Genomic DNA, 21,075 nt, shown 5'->3' on the forward strand with positions numbered 1-21,075 from the left:
GTTTAGAGAAATGAGGGGTCCCATGATGTGTTTTTCCTGGTAACTCCAGCTTACTTTGAGTTCAATAGCATAACTAAAACTGCCCAATTATTCCATTTTTCAAAAACTGATTACTTTATAATAAATAATTTAAAATATAAATATATGATTGGTTAGAGGTTTTAGAGGAACAATTGAAGCAGAAATATAGAAAAAGACCGAGGCAGGAATAGAGAGATGAGTCTGTGCGCTAATTATCAAGGCTGCAGCCAACATCATAAAGGACCCCATCAACCTCGTCACAACCTTCTCACTGCTACCTTCAGGGAGAAGGTGGTGTTTGAAGTGTGTAAAATGCCACATTGAAATTCAAGAACACTTTCCAATTGCGAATAGGTTGTTGCATTTATGGAATACTTCGACCCCATAAAAAGGACACCCTGCATTATTGTAATGCCACTTTTTCTTTGAACTTTAGTAACTGTGAACACTTATTAACTATCCATTTTATATTATCTTTAATCTCATTTATGGTATATTATTGTAGTTTTTTTAATGAAGCATCTGTTCTGCTGCCACAAATTAGAATTTCATGTATTTGTACAATATATATATAAAATAAACTCATCATTAATAAATTAAATCAAACCGAATAATTGTAGCCTTTATTGCTGTGCTCACAGGACAGATAGAGTTGGTAAATACTGGAAACCTAGACCTCTCATTGCAAAACCTATCAATTCTGAATCTGAATAAAGCTGGCAAACTGAGTTAGCAGCAGGACAAAACTGTCACAAGTGCACCAAATGATTGCTTTGGAGAAGAGACATGCTGTTCCACCTTATCCTGGTTAATTCCTAATACTCTTAAGGAACCCGCTGAGTTTTTTTTATGTGCTGCCTCATTAGTGTCAATTAAAACAAAACAGTAAATCCTCGATTTTATTGATTTTGATAAAATTAGCCACAATTATTGCAAAGTTATTAAAATGGACATTGTATGGTTACTTATCCAAGATGTGTCAATATCAATCTGTGGTGCAGAGAGCAATCTACCTTATTCTAAATAGGGTTTCAGCTGGTGCACAGAAGAACCTATATACATGCCGAACATGGATATGTTCATAATTTCTTGGCTACTATGATTTATTTAGGATCATTATAAGCAGCTTTGTCCACTGATATTTTGAGGACCTTTATCTGAAAACTATTTGCATACTTGGATCGCATTATTTTATATGCCATTAATAAAGTTATAATTAAAGGCTTACTGTATATATTTGTGTAAAAGTCAATACTGTGTAAAACTCAACCCCCAATATTTGGCCCTGACTGCCCACCCATCGGAGCTCCCGAAGCCTCGGCCTCTCACCTGGGTCCCGGCTACCTTCACTTCGGAGCTCCTGACGCTTCAACTGCAGACCCCAACCCCCCCCACCCCAAATCGGAGCACCGGACGCCTTGAACGTGGATTTACCACCCAATCCTAGCTGCCCGTCCATCGTAACTCTCACCTCCTTCAATGTTGCAGGTAATAAAGCAGTCAAAAATAGTGTGCATGTAATAGTCGACCCCATAAATTTTACGTCAAAAAATGGTCTTAAAAACTGGACCTTTACACGAGTATATACAGTATATCAACAAAATACCTTGTGAAATTTATAGTACTGCTGTATTATAAGACATGAATGAACTAGTTATTTTAAAACAAATAAAGGCAGCTGAAGCAAAATCATGGTGGTGTTAAAAATAAATTGAGAACATTCAGAGTTTTTTTTAAACATCTGGATGAAGTTCATTTTGACAGCAAAAGTATCTATGATCAACTCGGCAATGAGCCAAGTCCAAAAGCATACTTATCAGTTTGCACGTATTTGCAAGAGAACAAAAAGCTTAATTTTTTTTAAAAAACTTACAAGTTGTTTGATGAACTTCTCAAAATCTACACTTGGAAATCATTCTGTTATTTTATTCATAACTTACAACAAAAACAAACTCAACACTATCTCAAAATTACTTTATCGGTGTTGCAATTTTAATTTCCACTTTTAGTTGGTTGCTGAGTGCAATTTGACTGCCATTTTAATTAGCACTGGAAACCAGTCACTGGCATCACTAAGCGGGAGCGTGAACCGCACCAGGAGACACTGTCCGAGGAGGGGACAGCAAAATGTGGCTGTAAAAATTTTCCTGCAGTTCATCAGCAATTTATTAATTTTTTATAAAAATATCCCTGTAGTCAGTTTATAACAACTATAACATTGCTCGTAAGCCCAGTTTACATGCATCACTATACCTACAAGGCTAAAACTCTATGCTAATTTATTTTGTTGAACCTTCTAATGCGCTCCGGTCACAACTGTCATTATTACCCAATAACAATGATACTTCGTATCACATGGTTTGTCTGCACGTGCTGCAAACAAGCAGTTGTTGTAGTTGCCACTGGTGTTTTTATAGTCATTGCTTTTGGGTTTGGTTTTCTGTTGTTTTAGCTACAATATTGTGATAATTAGTATTTGTGAACCTATATCAAAAACTTATTTGAGAACAAAGTACAGGTACACAATTCTTTATCCAGACATCTAAAATCCAGAAAGCTCCAAAATCCGGCAAGTGGGGCGAGGGGCCGGCCGCGCGACCCGGGCGGGCGAGGGGCCGGCCGCGCGACCCGGGCGGGCGAGGGGCCGGCCGCGCGACCCGGGCGGGCGAGGGGCCGGCCGCGCGACCCGGGCGGGCGAGGGGCCGGCCGCGCGACCCGGGCGGGCGAGGGGCCGGCCGCGCGACCCGGGCGGGCGAGGGGCCGGCCGCGCGACCCGGGCGGGCGAGGGGCCGGCCGCGCGACCCGGGCGGGCGAGGGGCCGGCCGCGCGACCCGGGCGGGCGAGGGGCCGGCCGCGCGACCCGGGCGGGCGAGGGGCCGGCCGCGCGACCCGGGCGGGCGAGGGGCCGGCCGCGCGACCCGGGCGGGCGAGGGGCCGGCCGCGCGACCCGGGCGGGCGAGGGGCCGGCCGCGCGACCCGGGCGGGCGAGGGGCCGGCCGCGCGACCCGGGCGGGCGAGGGGCCGGCCGCGCGACTGAAAGGGTGAAGGGGTGGATATGCCAGCACAATTCGGGTGGGCTTAAATCTGGCTTTCCGAAATTCGTAGCACCCTGTCCCCCAAGGGTACTGGATAAAGGACTGTGTACCTGTCGTATGATATTGTAATTTCAAGGTGTAATTTTAATTTTGCTAGTTGTTTATCTCACTGCTATTGCTGTTACATTCAGTGATAGATGAGAATCATGACTTATGAGTAGAAAAACATTATTAAGGATCTGCATGGACTGGTACAGGAGGAGGTCGGTGGGACGACATCAACCCTAATGATGGCACTGACACCATGCAAGTTATTTTCCTCTTGCTTTTCTCTTTGAAAGTTGCTCTTTTACCAGAACTGCGCAATTTCTACAAACCTCATTTTGACAAATGAAGGACTGCTGTCAGTAAAACAAAAAAACAGGATAGGGAAAGCATGAACAATGGATTCGGGACAAGATTATTGCTGGGAAGACCATGGATGCAGAATCCTCAATTACTTGTTAAATGGTAAAAATTAATAATTCTTAAAAAAAGCATTTCAAATCAACATACGAGATTTAGATCTCAAGTATCCTCAATTTTTAAAAAAAATCATGAAGAGACGTGGAAAAGCTTGCACTTCTCTGACTTTCCATTAGGTGAAGTTCTGGAATGTGAGAGAACTACAGTATTTTCCCTTTACTATTGTTAACATGAGCTCTTCAGTGCTATCAATATTATTACACAATGAGCTATCCAATAACTGAAACAATAGTTACTACTTAGTGCATGGTGCAAAACATAGCAATAGCAGATCATGAACTTTTAGTCAGCGTCTACTCCACTGCAGGTTCAAAGGAATCCAACAGATGATTCAAACAAATTGGAATGACTGCTGATGCTCATTTTCAGAGGAATATTTACCTGAATCCACTGTTCTCTATTAATTTCCACTCCATTTGCTCTGAGGGAAGTAATAGCCCTGTCAATGATCTTGTCGACCATCTGAGTATTTCCATTAGCCTCTTCCAGTTTTGCTGCAGTAATCCAAATATGCCTGTCAGTTGGGATGTTTTCTCTTGCTTTGTTGAGCACTTTTCGAGCATTTTCATAGGTCTCCAATCTTGCTAAGGCAAGCCAAAGCTATAAAACAAAAGAACTTCAAATTTCCAACTTCATAAAATGCCTATTTGAAGTACAAATCATTGCTATTTAACTGACACTCATAATTACCTCAACACTTGTAGGGCAGCATTCAACTGCCCTACTGAGCATAATCCGAGCATCCTCTGGCTCCTCCAATTCAACTGCTGCTTTCCATAACCGAACTGAGTTTGGTACATGCTCTAGAGCTGGAGAAAAAAAAATGCATTTACAAAACTTGGCAATTATATTTTGACTGAGGTACCTATCTCAACCACAAAGAAAATGTAACTGTTAAGTTTTCTTGCATTTGAAATCTGAAAAGTCTACTTTTGAAATACTAATGCAACAAATTTGTTTTATTATATAAGAAAAATGCTTCTAGGAAACTGAAATTTCCAAATGAGTAATTGTACAAAGAACACAAAAATTATTTGCTATGAAGTTTAATAGTTTAATTGCATAATAAATAATCTCACAGGTTTTGTTTCAATGTCAACAGTTTTAATTCTATGCTAAAAACCAAAAAAAAAAACCAGGAAACTTAAACCAGGTTTTTCCAATCAAAACATTGAGACAAGTAACTGAGCAAAAACAAACCTTAAAACAACTAAAAATTCTGACCACATTTTTCATGTGTATTCTTGGACTTAAAATACAAAATGCAATATAAAACAGAAAACATTCTTGTAATTAAATACTACAAATTTGGATCCCTGGTCTTTGATCCTTATTTAATCAAATGCATGAAATAATACAAAAAAAAACATAGTCAAATGTCAATATTAGTCAAATATCATCCCTTTCATTTGAGGTTTGTGCTTTGAAGCACATTTGATCAAATAAGGACCATGGATCCAGATTTGTAGTCAGCTTTTCTATAATTTCTGTCAGCTCGGAATTGTACTGCTTGCAATTAATTTTTATTGGCTCAAAGTTGAACACATTGCCCTTGATTTTTCACTTTGTAAATAATTTGAGTGGAATGACCTTCCGGAAGAGGTGGTCGCAGCAGGGTCAATTTTGTCATTTAAGAGGAGGTTGGATGAGTACGTGGATGTGAGGGGGTTGGAGGGTAATGGAGCAGGTAGGTGGGACTAGTGGAGTTCATTTAATTTGGTGTGGATTAGAGGGCCGATATGGCCTGTTTCCGTACTGTAATTGCTATATGGTTAAAACTGATTATGAGGGAGCCCAACTACAGTGCATGGCAAATCATTGTTTCCTGGTTGAGGGTGAAAATCCTTTCCAGAACATGTGTTTATCATATCATTCACTGTTAAAAGAAAACTGATAGATGCATAACATGCAAACATACTTCTGAAATCACATCTTTCATTTGAATTTTGTGCTTTTATGAGCTCACCTGACCTTCTTAAAATAGATCCCATTGGCAAATAATTTAAAAAAAATGTCACCTACTGCAAATGATCATTCTTTTTTTTTGGAAAAAGGAAGATGCTAAGACCAAAAAAAATTAAAACGTTCAACTGTAAATTTGGTATTTACCTTTTCGTAAAACTCGCTTCTTAGCTCGGATGTCAGTTTCCAATTCTGCTGCACGTATGTAGATGCGAACAGATTGTGGCAAATGACGGACAGCATTTGCTACCACTGCTTTAGCTGTGTCACCTGGTTGCAGTCGAGCTGCTTCCAACCAAACATCTTCACTCTAGGTATACATACAAATACATTCTGAAAATAAATCCATGCCAACTTTGATTCACTTTCATGAACATGTTTAATTTGAACTATACAAACAACCATTTAAGCAGAATATTTAATGCAGTCAAATCTACTGGAATATTTTGCAGGAATATTATATAAAAAAAATAACATTAGTGCACAAGGAGTTTATTAAAAAGAATCAAAGGAGGAAAGAGACAGAATTGCAGACCTTAAAACCTTGAGAGGTTGGCCCACCCCATCAATGGTAAGGTGACTAACATAAGAGATATTCTTTCAAATTAGCATTGCACAGTTGCAGAACTGCTGAAGAGAGGGAGGAATTGGTAGCAAAATTATGAAAGCTTTTCGAATGAATGATGAAAATTAACAGAGGTATTTCTTAAGCAGGAACCAGTGATCCTGGGTATGTAAAACTCAATGTCATTAAATCATGTGTCATAATCCTCAACGAACTATAATCAAACCTTCATGTATTTTGACAGAATATATATATATATATATATTTAAGATCACCACACCATAACGTAGAAAAGCAAAGAAAATAGTGAGACTAGAAATAAATTTTAAACATTTATATTTTAAAAAAATAACAGATTTCATTATATAAAGACTTGCTTCTGAACAATAGGGTATTATATTATAACCCTAATCCCAATGCCTAACAGGGCATTATATTGCCTTAATGGAAATTCCTTAAGTTTAAATAACTCTAGCAATTTGAATTTGTCTCCTGTTCAAACAAAATCTAATTTGGCAGGGTGGAAGAACACCTCATTCTTCTTGGGTTAATGTTAGGAAGATTGTATTTCTTAATTTTAGGGAAACCACACTCTTGGTGCTTTCCTCCCACACACTACGCACTTACCCATGCATTTTTTCACCTGCTTCCACCTAGTTGCAACTGCCCGTCGTCTCCTCCCCGTCTGATTCAACTCATCACCTTCATGCTTTTTCTCCCAAATCCACCTCTTCCCTCACTGTTCTGAAACAGGGTCTTGATTCAAAACACCAACTCATACCTCCTACCTCTACAGATGTTCATCTCAGTGTTTCGAGTTTGTTCCCAATTCTGGTATCTCCAGTCTTAGCCTTCTAATTTCCCAACGGACTATCCTGGAATAATTCTTAGTTGCTTTAGTATTTTGCTCACAACTGCAAAGGCTGGATTGGCAGTGGTTAATCTGGGTCCAGCTAATTATGTGAGCAGAAAATACTAGTTATTCTGTTCATCAGAGGTCAGTATTACAAATTGATCTCGACTTCACAGAAAAGTAATTTCTGAAACCTAAAGTTTCTGATTTGTGCACAGCAAAATATCAACCATCCAGTTTTCTGTACTTATGAAATGACAGCTAAATTTTATTCATATTAATTTCTCATCATCAAAAAAATGTTGGGTGATCTCTCAATTCCTTCCATTAACCTGCACTCCTTGTTTACAAGACATCTTGTTTAGATTGTCCACTTGAAAAAAAGTGCTGCGTGATGACAAACTTGTGACTGAAATCAGCCATAGCAATGTATAGTTTGGATTTTGAAATAATACTGCAGAAAAAGAAGTAAACTGCACGTTCCAGAGAAAATGAGTCAGGTATCGGTCTCAGTTGATTTCTGCCCAATACAGAAAGACATCAACATAGAAAGTAAAAGAGGGAATAACAGAATTAGTGCTAACCTTCGAGAAGGAGTGTGCAAAACAGAAACTGGGAAACAATTTCTGCTGTCATTACAGCTGAACAAGGTTGACGAAACAATGAAATTAATGAATAAATTATTTATTTTTACGTGGATCACAAACATTCAAGAAATGTATCCTATATATATATATATTAGGATGGAATATTAATAATTAGATAAAACAAAAAATGAATAAAATCCTTGTCAAATACCCAAGTGAAAAAAACTTACTTAACACCAAGTCATCGAAAGTCATTGATTACCTTTGGACACATCTCGGTTCCTTTCATAATTAAATTTCGCGCCACCTGCAATTTGCCTGTTACTTCTTCGAGTCTTGCAGATGCAATCCACGCTGGAGGGTGATGAGGGTTAGTTTCACGCACCGATTTAAGTAGCAATCTGGCTTTTTTGATGTCGCTGTAACAAAATAGTATTTTTTTGTGAGTAGATATTTTTTTGAAAACCCATAATATAGTAAACAAAATAAACTGGATGGAAAGTTTCCATTTGTGTGTATAGTGCAGAAAGAGATTTTTATATTAATATCAATTGATGAACTATCTTGTTGGCCACACTAAGTAGTATAATAAAAAGTTATTACATCCACAAGGCAAATACTATTAAGCTTATTATACCTTCAGCATTTTGCCAACAAATAAGATTGAGCAGAAATATAAATATTTCCATTTTCTTTGAGAAGCTAAAATTGGAATATTTTCTAACGTTTTGTTTTGATTTTGACCTCAAATGGAAAGTTCTCTTATTCAGGAAAGTCGGGGAGAAGAGAATGAAATTAGGTGTTCACTGTAAGCCTTAGCTTTTGAGTTTGTTTAAATTTCAGAATAAAGTACTACAAATTAAAATAAAAGTATTGCCAAGATCCCATGATCTCAAATCATAGCAGGTTAAAATAGATGTATGAAGATAAGACAGTTATATTTTTATTTACAATTACAATACACTTACTTAATATCTCCACCATGCGTTGGAATCATAGAGTTTAAATCTGTCAAATAGCCTTTAGGGTCCACAACAGTTTGTCCACTAACCGAATCAGATACCTGAAAATAATATTTATCCAACAAAGGAAACACAGTTTAGATATCTTTATGCAATATTTTGACATAATTTAACCGAACATGAGAAATAGACCACTCAGTCCCTCTAGCCTGCTCTGCCATTCAACAAGGTCAATGCAAGTATTTTAATTCAAATTACATTTTCTTGACCCATCCCCATTATCTTAATTCTTCTAATTTCTAGATATCAATTACTTGGCTGTACAGATCTCCAGGGTTGAAGATTCCAAAGATCTTAACATCCTATGTGAGAAATGCTTCTCCAAAGATTCTAACACCTAACATAACAAAGTTCCTCCTCATTTCATCCCTAAATGGCCCATTTCTTCCATCATGACTGCAATTCCCTAATTCTCAGTTCCTTAACTGCAGGAAACCTTCCTTAATTCTACTCAGTCGGGCACATTAAACATTTTATTATTTTCAATGAGGTAATTCCCCATTCTTCTTAACTCTACACAAGAAGAACTCTGCTTTATACGTTGCATAGATCTAGTACTCATTAACCATATTGCTATCGACTTACTTGACTCAGTCTCATATCCATTAGGGTGTTTCGGGCTTGGCCAATTTTTCTCATGTCCAATTCTCCTGATCCAGGTGTCATGAGCCCAGGTGTCATTCCACCTGGGTAAGGAGTATTCAAGCCACCAGGAAATGGTGATGTCAATCCAGAAAATTGCTGCAATTGAAATATTGAGCATATGAAACATTGCTGTGGCTTAAGTGAATTATAATAAGTAAACCCCAAACTGTCAATATTAGTTATGTCACAATTTAATGAAACCTATTTCACTGCAACAGATGAAGTTTGAATTACTTTTTTTTTAAATCATAAACCTCGTCTGAAAATCAGAACTGCTTAATGACAAAGCTTTCCAACCAATAGGAAACCATGACTTTGTATACTGATATCTATTCACATACAAAAACATTTGCTATTACTACTTAAGAATCTGCTAATGCTTTTTAAACTACCAGTTGGTCAGTAAAATGTGGCAGCCAGATGCACAAACCTACAACTCTCAAATAATCAGAGCAATGATGATGACTTGGTACTTTTTCATGTGGTAGTAGGGGGTATTAATTACAAAAGAACTGATTGACCTCGTCAGGGAAAATATACAAAAAGATAAGACTCTCAGAAAATGGAATAGTCTCTTACGACTGCACTGAAATGTCAGTCTATACATTATTGCTTTTGACCTACGCTGGTTTAGTGGGAGATTAGAGTGCTGGCAGTTTTCCAAATAGGCCAAAATTAGTACAATCTTCACGCATACTAGCTTCATCTATGAAAACATTATTATCGTACCAACAAAAGTTAAAGTGATGGAAATTTAGCAAAAAGAGCAAATAATTGGTTGCTAATCCAACCAGATACCAAAACTAGGCATTTACAAATAGTGTATATGCTCAGTTATACATCATGCAGAAAGAAGTAAAAGAGTTCAGTTTTGCTGTAGGTGGTTGCCATCTGGTGGCTGAAGTCAATTAGGCTGTAGTCAGAAAAACATTGGAGAGCGCAAATATTAAGGAAAATAATGTCTTAGGGCACTGAACCATTGCCAAGTTGTCGTTGCCCATAACGTTATGAAGTGGTGACAGTTATGCCATTGAAGTCCATGTGATAATGATTTATACCACAATATGAAACCTAAATCAGAACACCACAATATACAAGCTTAAATATTCAAGAAATTATCCAGTCATGCCATACCAGTATGATTCAGTACTTGACCCACGTCAGGGCAACGCTGCATATACTCTATGCTTGATAAACAACTAAATAATGCAGCATAGAAAATCTTTTGCTTTTCTGCAGAATTCTACAGGTAAGCTTGTATCTGGAAAAAGGGTTCCGCTCAAACACTCCTGTCTGAAACAAACCATTCTTTCTCTCCACTAATGTGGTTCAACCAAAAATTTTAAAATCAGCTTTCGTCTTGAAAGTACCCAACAAATAATCACCCACAACTCTCAATTTACTTTGTAATTACTCAATCCAAAGTGGCCCATCCTTTAGAGGATTACACCCTCAAATTCTCAGTTCTGGAAGAAGGAAGCTGCCATCAATCCCTCTCGGCATCTTATGTCTCTGGAAGATTTCAGATAAACTCATTCAACGTAACAAGACAAACCACCTCCTACCATGAATTAATCTAGCAAATATATACCATATTGCCTCTGCCATATGCATATCCTTTAGATATAAACTAAAATTGCATCAAGTATTCTACAAAGACATCTATGTCAAGATCCTATGACATGCAAAACTAAAACCAAATTTAAAACAAACAACATAAAAGAATAATGAAATCAATGAAATAACCAAGTTAGTTCAATCTATTTTTTTTTAAATTTCAAGGCAAATTAATATTCAAGTTAAAGGTACAAGGTAATACTGACCGTTTGTCTGGGATCAACAGATGTGTGTTGTTCTCCAGTTTGCAAATGCTTGGCAAAGAAACTGTCCGGCACTGGGGTCAGTTTCTCATAGCGAGGATTCCTCTGACGTTTGTTACGAGCATCACCGACTTCAGGAATACTCAACCATTCTTCTTCTGTAACTTCTGAAAGTTTTCTCTGAAAAGTTTAAACATTAGAACGTTTCCACAATCCAGAACTAGGCCAAAATTTGCTGAACTGATTTCTTCCCTTCCCTCCAATGAAAAATATCCATTCTTATAAATGTGGAAAATCCATTTTAATCGCTTAAAGCAAGTAGCATGGTCTGAGTTTCAGCCAAACACCTCTGACACCTGTCAAAGCTCCATTGCCAGCTGGAAAACCAGAAGAATTTAAATATTTGATATCCGGAAGCATTTAAAACCATGATTTTTTTAATAAATTTCAACTAAAATCTTTTAAAATATCATAAATACATTTAAAAATTGTACTTGTTTTCCAGATGATAGCCTTACAATCCCCAATGAAGCTAGAGGTCTTGGATCCTAAGTGGGGTGGACTTTGAAAGTGACAACCCAACATAACGCCGGGGAATCTCAACAAGATTGAGTCGATTACCAAACTCCACAACAGTTTGACAGTACGGGCAGTTCTGATGCTTCTGCGATTTAAGCCAGTGGTCCAGATCCAGTGGTCCAGATTCAGTCTAATTTACATTCAAATTGAAGTGCACAAAAGATACAACATTGCACACATCACAATGAAAGACAACACCATGGGTCCACACTACCTATACCTTTCCTGGCTCCCAGCTTCAGCCACATCACCACAGAGTGTGGCCAAAAAGTAATAAACTATTTTAGCACATAGATGGTGGAGAGTCCATCTCATGCAAGAATTACACAATCTGTTAGAATTTAATGGAGAAAATAGCATTAAAGATACAGCTTTGAACTAAAAGGCAAAATTACCTTCAGATCAGAAAACTGTTGCTGGATTTTGGGACGCTCCATACGGTACTTCTCAATTTCTTCCTTCTCACGTTGCTCCCTTGGGAAGAGAGAACAATTTTAAACACAGAACAAAACACACAAACAAAATATACACAACTTCAATGCTTATCAAATTAGATTTCAGAGTCGAGAAGAATGAAAGATTGTCATCAGTTCCAAAGATATCAAATAGCTCAGAGAAGGGTACACTGGGAGTTCATAAACAGAATCAGAATGCAAAACTCCACATCAATAAAGCTGGTTTCTCTACGTGTTACTTATGAAGTGAGCTGCAGAATGAAACATCACAGTCACAAATATTCTTTGCTTATTGCAACTAGCTCTATTTTTTTTTCAGGATTCAGTAGATGAGATGCATGGCAATATTGTCACCACTGGTTTAATCAAAGATAATGGCTGCCAGGAGTCACATTCCTGAATGAGATGAAATTATGCTTTTTTTTTTAAGAAGTGTCATAAATACATTTTAAATGTATATTTTCTCCCATGATTCCATGTTTTTCCTTTTTGAGTATTGAGTCTCATTGAAGGAGATATACTGTTAAATCCATTTAAATAATTTCCTGATGCCACTTCCTTTGAGCAGACAACTAACCCAGAGGAAATGCTGGAATGGAAAACAGAACCAATTTTGGGATTTTACTTCATTTACAAATAGAAATTGCAATCCATTTAAAGAAAACATTGGATTCAACTACCCATCATTTTTCAAATGAATGTTACTATCACCTATAAAGCTACAGCACAGGTCCCAGTTTTATTTCTGATAGCAGAATCTTAATCAGGTGTCAATTGCAAGGGAGAAACTCACATTAATATTAAAAAAAGACATACAGCATGGTAACAGGCCATTTCAGCCCACATCCAATTAACCTACACCCCCCCCCAATCCCCGGTACATTTTTAAAAAAACTTTATTTAAGATTTTTATAACATGATTAAAATAGAAAGTTACAGTAAAAAGATTAAACATAAGATAATAAGTTACAATACTACATCGGCAGACTAAATAAACTAAACACCCCCCCCCAAATTAGTACACAACATTAATGACCTAGCTTAAAGTTAGTCCAACCCCCCCAAATAAAGAGTGAAAGAGTGAAGAGTTAATAAAATGAACAATATATATATATATATAAAAACCCTTACACAAAAAAAGATAAAACATAACAAATAAAGATACTAACATCAAAAAAAAGAAGAAAAAAATTAAAAATTATCAATACTAAAATATCAAATTTAAAAATATTTAAATCAAACATAAATGCATATATTTAGCAAACGGAGTCCACTTCAACCTATAAAAAGACACCCTATCCTGAATTGAAAAAGATATCCTTTCCATAGTCAAACAGAACTTCATCTCCAAATACCACCTATCTAAAGTTAATATATTTCTATCTTTCCAAGTAAGAGCTATAGATTTCTTGGCCACAGCTAAAGCTAAATAGATAAAAGAAATCTGATAATCTTGTAGGCCCAAATCAATTAATGATTGCATATTCCCTAATAAAAATATACCAGGATCTAATACAAGACAAATATTATATAAACTATTAAATATAGATTGAATACCCTTCCAAAACTGTTGCAATCGACCATATCCCCGGTACATTTTGAACAGTGGGAGGAAACCGGAGGCCCTGGGGAAAACCCACGCAGACATGGAGAGAACATTCAAACTCCTTACAGACAGCACTGGATTCAAAACTTGGTCCCCATCGCTAGTGCTGTAAAGGCATTGTGCAAACTGCTACACCAACCATGGTGTCCCAAGTAGTGAGTCGTGTTATATTTTTGCTTATCAAATATTTGATGCAACTGTGAAATTATGCTTAAACTATATTTCAGTATTCTCACGAGCTTCCATTACCCCAAATTCAATAAATCACATTAAACCAAGCAGATATCTGAATTAACACATTTCCCCTGTTCCACATTGTATGAAATCATATACAAACTATACTCTTCTGCATTTCCAAATCTCATAGTCCATTGAAAATATAAAATGGAAATGTACATTTTGCTTTGAAATATAGCAGAGATCAGAATATCAGCTATAGGAAAGTAGATTTCATCAAGGGACATTGTTGGCATTGTTTACAATTTGCATTGAAGCCAATTTGCAGACTTTTGTTTTTTATCCTCCCCTGGAAGGGATAGTCAATACTGAGGAAGACAGCAGACATTACTCAACATTGATTAATAAAATGAGACCAGGTAATAGAGCAGATTCATTTAACCCTTATGTACAGCATTACATTTTATCAGAAAACTATGTATAGAGGTACACAATCCTTTATCCAGAACCCTTGGAGGACTGTGTGTTCCAAATTTCAGATTTTTCTGGATTTTGGCAAGTTAGATTTAAGCCCACCCGAATTGTGCTGCCGCATCCACCCCCACCCCCTTCCAGTCGCGCTGCCGTCTCCCTCCCCCCCCCAACCTGCCCGACTCGCGCTGCCGGTCTCCCTCCCTCGCCCGCCTCACGCTGCCGGTCTTCCTCCCCACCCAACTCGCATTGCAGTCTCTCTCCCCACTTGCCAGATTTTGGAGCTTTCTGGATTTTAAATGTCCAGATAAAGGATTGTATACCTGTATCACACTGAGGAAAATAAGAATGGAACGCAGGAGCAAAGGAATTTGCATGGATAACATACATATATCAATGAATTAGCCATACAATCACATGGAAAGCTAACCGAGCACTGGGCTTTATTTCAGGAACTACACAATTTAAAAGCAGACAAGTTGTACCCAAAATTTGAAACTGATTGTAACACACTTGGTGCACAGTTCTAATTATTGGATTTGAAGTCACTAATGGTGGACTAGGTTTAAGGGTCCAATTGGCCTATCCCAGCTTCTTATTGCCATATAGCCAGGTTCGTGAGCAAGTTGTGAAAGAGAATAATTGAGCCATATAATGAATAGATTTTTTTTTATATAAAGTGCTATGAAACAAGAAACTGTACTATGCTGCATGAGGAAGATCGGGACGAGATTCCAGTGAACATATATCGAAGCTGAAACTAGTTGGGATGATCAGCCTACCTCTTGCTGCATTCTTTATGTAATTTTCATACCTTCTATCTTTTCTTCTTTCATCCATTCTTTTGTCCAATGCAGCATAGATTGCATCAGCCTCTTCATCATCTTTTTCATAAGGCCCACTTGAGAATAAACTTCCAGCATATCCATTAAACTTAAAAAGGAAATGATTTCAGCATTATCATCAAACTATCAAATAGTAGGTAACAAACTGCAATTGTTTTGATTTACTATATATAAAAAGAAGTAATGTGTGCCAAGGCATGAACCTTCCAGCTAGACACAGTGATGTTAAATGGATTTTTTTTTTTAACCCAAGATGCTCTTCATTTTGACAATTACAAATTCTTAAAAGGCCACATTTGATCATCCTTACTCTTGATACAAAGTGAAAGAATGAAGAAGTAATACAAATCCAAACTATTGAAAATGCTAGAATCCTAAAAAATAGCTGAACATTATATAGAGAAAGAGAAACACATTAGAAACACAAATTCAAATTGGAGACGTGAAATTGGTGGTTTATTCAATAAATCTGCTGAAAACTACTATGGATAGGTTATAACCCACAGAATGGACAGCGTTTATTGTTCATTCCATTCAGCTACTCTCCTGCAAAGTCTCTTTAAGGGATGCCTGCCCCAAAGAAGTTCTCTGTGAGTCTCTCTCACTGCTCCCCTCGGTTATCCCTGCTGCTCTCGAGCTTTCCTCTCCTGCCCCTATCATTTTACTCAGGCACCTGCCTGTTTTTGCCTGTACGCGATGAAGGGCCCAGGCCCAAAACATTAGTCAACCTTCACCTCCCGTGGAGGCTGCATGACCGGTCAAGTTTCTCCAGTACTTTTGTGCACTGCACTCGACCCCAGCATCGGCAGACTTTCTTGCTTGACTCCTTCAAGTCTCTTGAATCATTTTGATAAAGGTGCTTTTGGGTATGGAATTCAAGAATGCATACCCAGTGATTGAATTAAATAAAGGGAACAAACATCAGGGGGTTATTACTACAAAATATCCACTAACATCATTTGGTAAGAAACCTCAGGAAATGCTCTTTACCGTGGAATAGTTAGGGTACAATGCATAGATAAATTTAAAGTGAAGGGTAAGCATTGGTAATGATCTTCTGGGGGTTTTATCTGATCTTTCTGCATCACCTGATATGAAATTAAAGAGGCTTGTCTAGAGATGAACACCAGCAAGGCACGGTTGGGTGGAATGACTAGCTTTATTGTAAAAGTATATTTAAAGCTCTAAAATATCTACAAGTTAGACATCATTTTAATCCAAGATGACAAACCAAAGGAAAACTACAGAACAAGAGGAAAACAAAATAACACCACACCATGTGGGTATAACTTATTTTTCTCTTCTAAGCTGGAACAAATATATTTTTCTTTTCAAATACCAGTGAACTGTTGTTCTTACCTCATCGTAGTTCGTGTCATTCAAATCTTCATCGTCATCATCTGCTTGATTCTTCTTCATTTGATCACCAACAGTTCTTTTTCCAGGAGGAGCATGTCGATCATCAACTGGGTCATTAGCATCTCGAGCAGGTCCAATATCGGAGCGAGTTGTGAAACCAGTCGCACTAAAGTTAAACACAAATTTTAAATGAACAAGTGGGAGATGAGATGATACAAGTATTTGTATTCTATCCATTTTAGGATTAGAGCGAGAATGTGCTTTTCACCACTGGATGAGATGGAAACTTGATCCTGTGGTGTAGATATGTACAAAAAGTTAAATAGAAACTTCATCTTATCGTGGACAAGTGTCCTAATCTGCATTCATAAATAGATATTTACACATTTTCTAATTCTGTCATGTTCGGAAATGCAACCCATTATCTTTCATCAACACCGATACTGACTTCAATGCAATGACGACAAACTGAATGCTGGCAGCTTTCAAAACCCAGACAACTTCTCATTCCTTGTATGAATCTCTAGATTAAAATAAAATACCCTTTATGTTGTCAGTCTTTTTAAAAGTTTTTTTGGTAACTCAGTGGATTACACCTTCCTTTTGAGAACCCTTATTAAAATTCAAATAATATGACTTTTTGCAAAAAAAAGTATCATTTGTCTGAGATCTCTAATATCCTAACGGTCAGAATATGGGATGGAGATCAAGAATCTGGTTGGGTAATGTCAGATCAACAATTTTGCTCTCAATGTCACCAGGTCCAAGGAGGTACTGTGGATTTTAGGAAGGGTGTCTGCATTGAGGGAATGAAGGTGGAGAAGACATTTCTTGGAGCCAGCACACTGAGATATGAAGAAGTCACACCAGTGTCTCTACTTTCTAAGACATCTGAGGACAGTTGGCATTGTCGAATAATCTATTAAACCTCTACAGTATACTTTCCATAGTATACCTGAACGGCTTGGTTTGGTAATTCATTGCCCAGGAACAGAGGGTAGCAAACATAGCCAAGTTTATTACATGTTCCAACCTTTCAAGGTTCAAGAGTCTGAGAACCACTGGGAAAAAAAAACTGTTCTTAACCTAGAAGTACTGGATTTCAGGCTTCTGGACCTTCTACCCAAAGGTAGCAGAGAAGAGATTGTGACCAGTGATGGGAATTGTTTATGATGTTGGCTGCCCTCTTAATGCAGCACCTCATATACATGTCTCCAGTGGATGAAAGGTTGGAACATGTCATAAACTTGGCTATGTTTGCTACCCTCTGTGTTCCTGGGCAATGAATTACCAAACCAAGCCATTCAGTATACTTTCCATAGTATACCTGTATAGGTTTGATAGATTATTTGACAATGCCAACTCTCCTCAGATGTCTTAGAAAGTAGAGCCAGCCACTGGCGTGACTTCTTCATAGTTATCTCAGTGTGCTGGCTCCAGGAAATGTCTTCTCCACCTTCATTCCCTCAATGCAGACTCCCTTCCTAAAATTTTGACGACCACATTTCTGAACACAATGGCGCATTTACTCACCTTGTGTATTTGTAGTTCATTAAAATGACTTAAAAGCCTGATGGTCTTAGCAATTTTTTTTTTTGCTTTGCTCAGCACTCCGCACAATTGAACATCTTGTTCCAGCGAAGTTATTATGGATCTTATTAAAAGAGGGTCCAATACCTTGTTTCCAGTGGCCAATTCCTTTAACTGGCTTAAAAACCATCCTATTCCAGCAATGTTTTAGTGCTGTTTTTTTTAGCCTTTGTATACTTATAGTATCCAACCAAGGCTGGAATAAGTTCCTTGAGTTCTCTCCGCCCACCCCACACCCCTCCCCCACCAACACCACCACCAATCTCCATGCATGAATAGAAATGAAAGATGTTAAAGAGTTAATCTGAAGATAGCTTGCATAAAGTTGACTGGCAATGCCATGAAAATTATATGGATAAAAGAGTGACCCGGAGGTTGCTATATATACAACATAAATTGTTGAAAATGTTATTAATGGATAAATAAAATGATGAAAGCTGAATTCCTCAAAGTTATCATTCTTAAAACTAGAACAATTTGGAAACATCAAAATACATTGGCACAAAGTATGTTAGCACACTTAAATGGAACTTAGATATGGTAGGATCAATCCTCAAAGTGCTGGAGAAACTCAGCCAGTAACATAGGAACTAAAATACATCAATATTTTGGGCCTGAGCCCTTCATTAGGTATCAGCACATTCCTGATAAAGGGTGCAGACCTGAAACATCAACTGCCTTTTACTTTCTGTGGATGCCACGTGACCTGCTGAGTTCCTACAACATTTTTGTGTACTGCACTAGACTCCAGAATCTGCATATCTGTTTACCAGCATTAATCCTACATAAGAATGAGCATGGACCCATCAAGCATAGAGCAATGTGAATAATGTCAATATTGTGCATTTATGCCATTTAAACATTTACACCCAAAAGAAACTGGACTGGATCAACAAATTATCTCAGATCAGAGGGATCCAGACAGCCTCATAGCTTTAGCAAAAGGTTTGCAAAAGTCTGTTCAGGCACTGCTCAAGAAATAAGTAAGTCTTTCAATGTCTTGGTTAACATTCTACCTCCAATTTATAATGGCAGCTGCATCTTCAGTACAAAACAATAACCAAAGCAAGAATGTTGCAACTAAAAAAAATACTAAGTGGATAAGTGGCAATAAAATTTCAACAAATAACTCTGAAAAGGTAAACAGATATTATGGGACTTCAAATGGTTAATATACACCTCAGGCTCAGTGGTGTTCCCTCTCCTCCTTGGCACAGCGAGTTCCCCGCCACTAACTCCGAATGTTCCCCTCAGCCTACTATCACACAAGTACACTGGACTCCCCTGTGCACGTGTGCGGTAGGCCTAATAGGCATCGGGGTCAAGGGTTCCAGTGAGTGGGGAGACATCAGCCTGCCAACTCACCAGTGAGTGTTCCACCAACCCGGGAAACCTCTCCAGGGATCAGTGGCACATGTGTCTCGGTGATTGGCTGTGGTTGGGTGGTCTCAGTAATCAGTGGCGGCCAGCATTTCTTTGGTTAGTATTAAATACTTTAATGATTAAAAAGCCTTCCCTTGTTGTTTGCTGTTGTTTAAACTTTGATACAAGTGATCTGCTGTTACTACTGGATTGTTTTTTAAAAAAATGACCAATTCTCCGATAAAAGTTTATCCAACATAGGTCCTGTCCTGAGCATTTCAGATAATTGGAGTTGTACGGTACTTCAAATTGTTCACACAGAAGCTACAGAATCCAAGTGTCTTACAGTTGACAATAGGTTAAAAAAATTCACAGGGTCATACACAAGGACAAGTTCAATACTCATCAGTTAATCTCACTTCAGGTGGACAAACATTGCCTCTGTCCCTCTAGAATAGTAACATTATACTCCTCACAAAGAGGTCAACTGAAAGCATCTGTTAAGCAACATGTAGAATTCAAAGTGGTGGTTCAGAACCAATCTTCCATGACTGCACTCCAGAATTATGGTCATCCTGAACCTAAATAATCAGGCCAGAGAGAGGATGCTTATATTTCACATGCTTGGGGACCACATTCAAATATCATCAGCTCATTCACCAAACACATATTGACGAAGTTATTGTCTTTGAACATTTTGTCCTGCTGCACCACCCTACCTGACAACAATAATGGTTCATTGTGAGATGCTGGGAATGTGGAACACTTCCCATATATTGGGAATCACTTCTCAACAAAGACAGACATCAATGTTACTCTGTTAGCTATGTCGGGAAAACTACACAATTCACAGACCCAAAAACACTCGTAAAGACACACTACTCAAAGTGCTGACTTGGGAAGATGTTACGAAGCAGGCAGAAAAAAATTCCAGAATGTGCCCAAAATTTATTGAAGTGCAAGATCCTCATCAAATCCTGGGAGCCACTGGTCAGTTTTACAGCATGGAAAAAGGGCTTACAGTACAACTTGCACATTATAGGTTACCTAACTAAGCTTGTCTCATTTGCCTGCAATTTGGCCGATATCCTCTCAACTCTTCAAATTCATGAATCCAAGTCTTTTAAACACTGCAATTATATCCACCTCCACTGGCAGCTCATTCCTCAAACCCATCACCCTCTATGTGGATCAAGATAGGCTCCTCATGTTTCTTCTAGACCTTTCCCTTCTCCCCTTAAATCGTTGATCTCCAGTTTTAGACTGGAGAAAAATATTATGAGTATTTCCCTTATCTATGCCCCTCGTGATTTTATGTTTACTCCTGGAAGAAAAGTTCCAGCTCATCCAGTGTCTCTTTATAACTCAACCCCCTCCAAACCTATCAACACCCTCACTGAAAATCTGGACGACCTACATCAGGAGCACAAGGAAGCCAGACGTACACGGTAGAAAAAAAAAGCACATTTCCTTATCAATTTCCAGCTCTTCCCGCCCTGTGTATGTGGAAGAGTTTAGGTTCCCAGATTTGTCTCATTAGTCGTACAGAATCCACAGAAGCTAAGTGGATGCAAGTCATCCTTGATCCCAAGGAAC

At 38.0% G+C, this 21,075-nt stretch overlaps 1 protein-coding gene across 1 annotated transcript in view; it reads right to left on the bottom strand.

Annotated features, from left to right (window-relative positions):
- The window catches only part of prpf6 (PRP6 pre-mRNA processing factor 6 homolog (S. cerevisiae)), a 44,211-nt gene that overhangs the window by 21,139 nt on the left and 1,997 nt on the right, over nucleotides 1-21,075 (bottom strand). The window contains exons 2-11 of the mRNA XM_069883816.1: nucleotides 16,528-16,693; nucleotides 15,138-15,256; nucleotides 12,010-12,088; nucleotides 11,039-11,215; nucleotides 9,156-9,311; nucleotides 8,517-8,611; nucleotides 7,811-7,967; nucleotides 5,691-5,853; nucleotides 4,272-4,390; nucleotides 3,963-4,181 (exon numbers count right to left, since the gene is read on the bottom strand). Coding sequence (XP_069739917.1) covers nucleotides 3,963-4,181; nucleotides 4,272-4,390; nucleotides 5,691-5,853; nucleotides 7,811-7,967; nucleotides 8,517-8,611; nucleotides 9,156-9,311; nucleotides 11,039-11,215; nucleotides 12,010-12,088; nucleotides 15,138-15,256; nucleotides 16,528-16,693 — 1,450 coding nt within the window. The remainder of the gene's footprint in view (nucleotides 1-3,962; nucleotides 4,182-4,271; nucleotides 4,391-5,690; nucleotides 5,854-7,810; nucleotides 7,968-8,516; nucleotides 8,612-9,155; nucleotides 9,312-11,038; nucleotides 11,216-12,009; nucleotides 12,089-15,137; nucleotides 15,257-16,527; nucleotides 16,694-21,075) is intronic.

The sequence above is a fragment of the Narcine bancroftii genome, chromosome 6 (genome assembly GCF_036971445.1).
Source record: "Narcine bancroftii isolate sNarBan1 chromosome 6, sNarBan1.hap1, whole genome shotgun sequence".
NCBI classification, from domain to species: Eukaryota; Metazoa; Chordata; class Chondrichthyes; order Torpediniformes; family Narcinidae; genus Narcine; species Narcine bancroftii.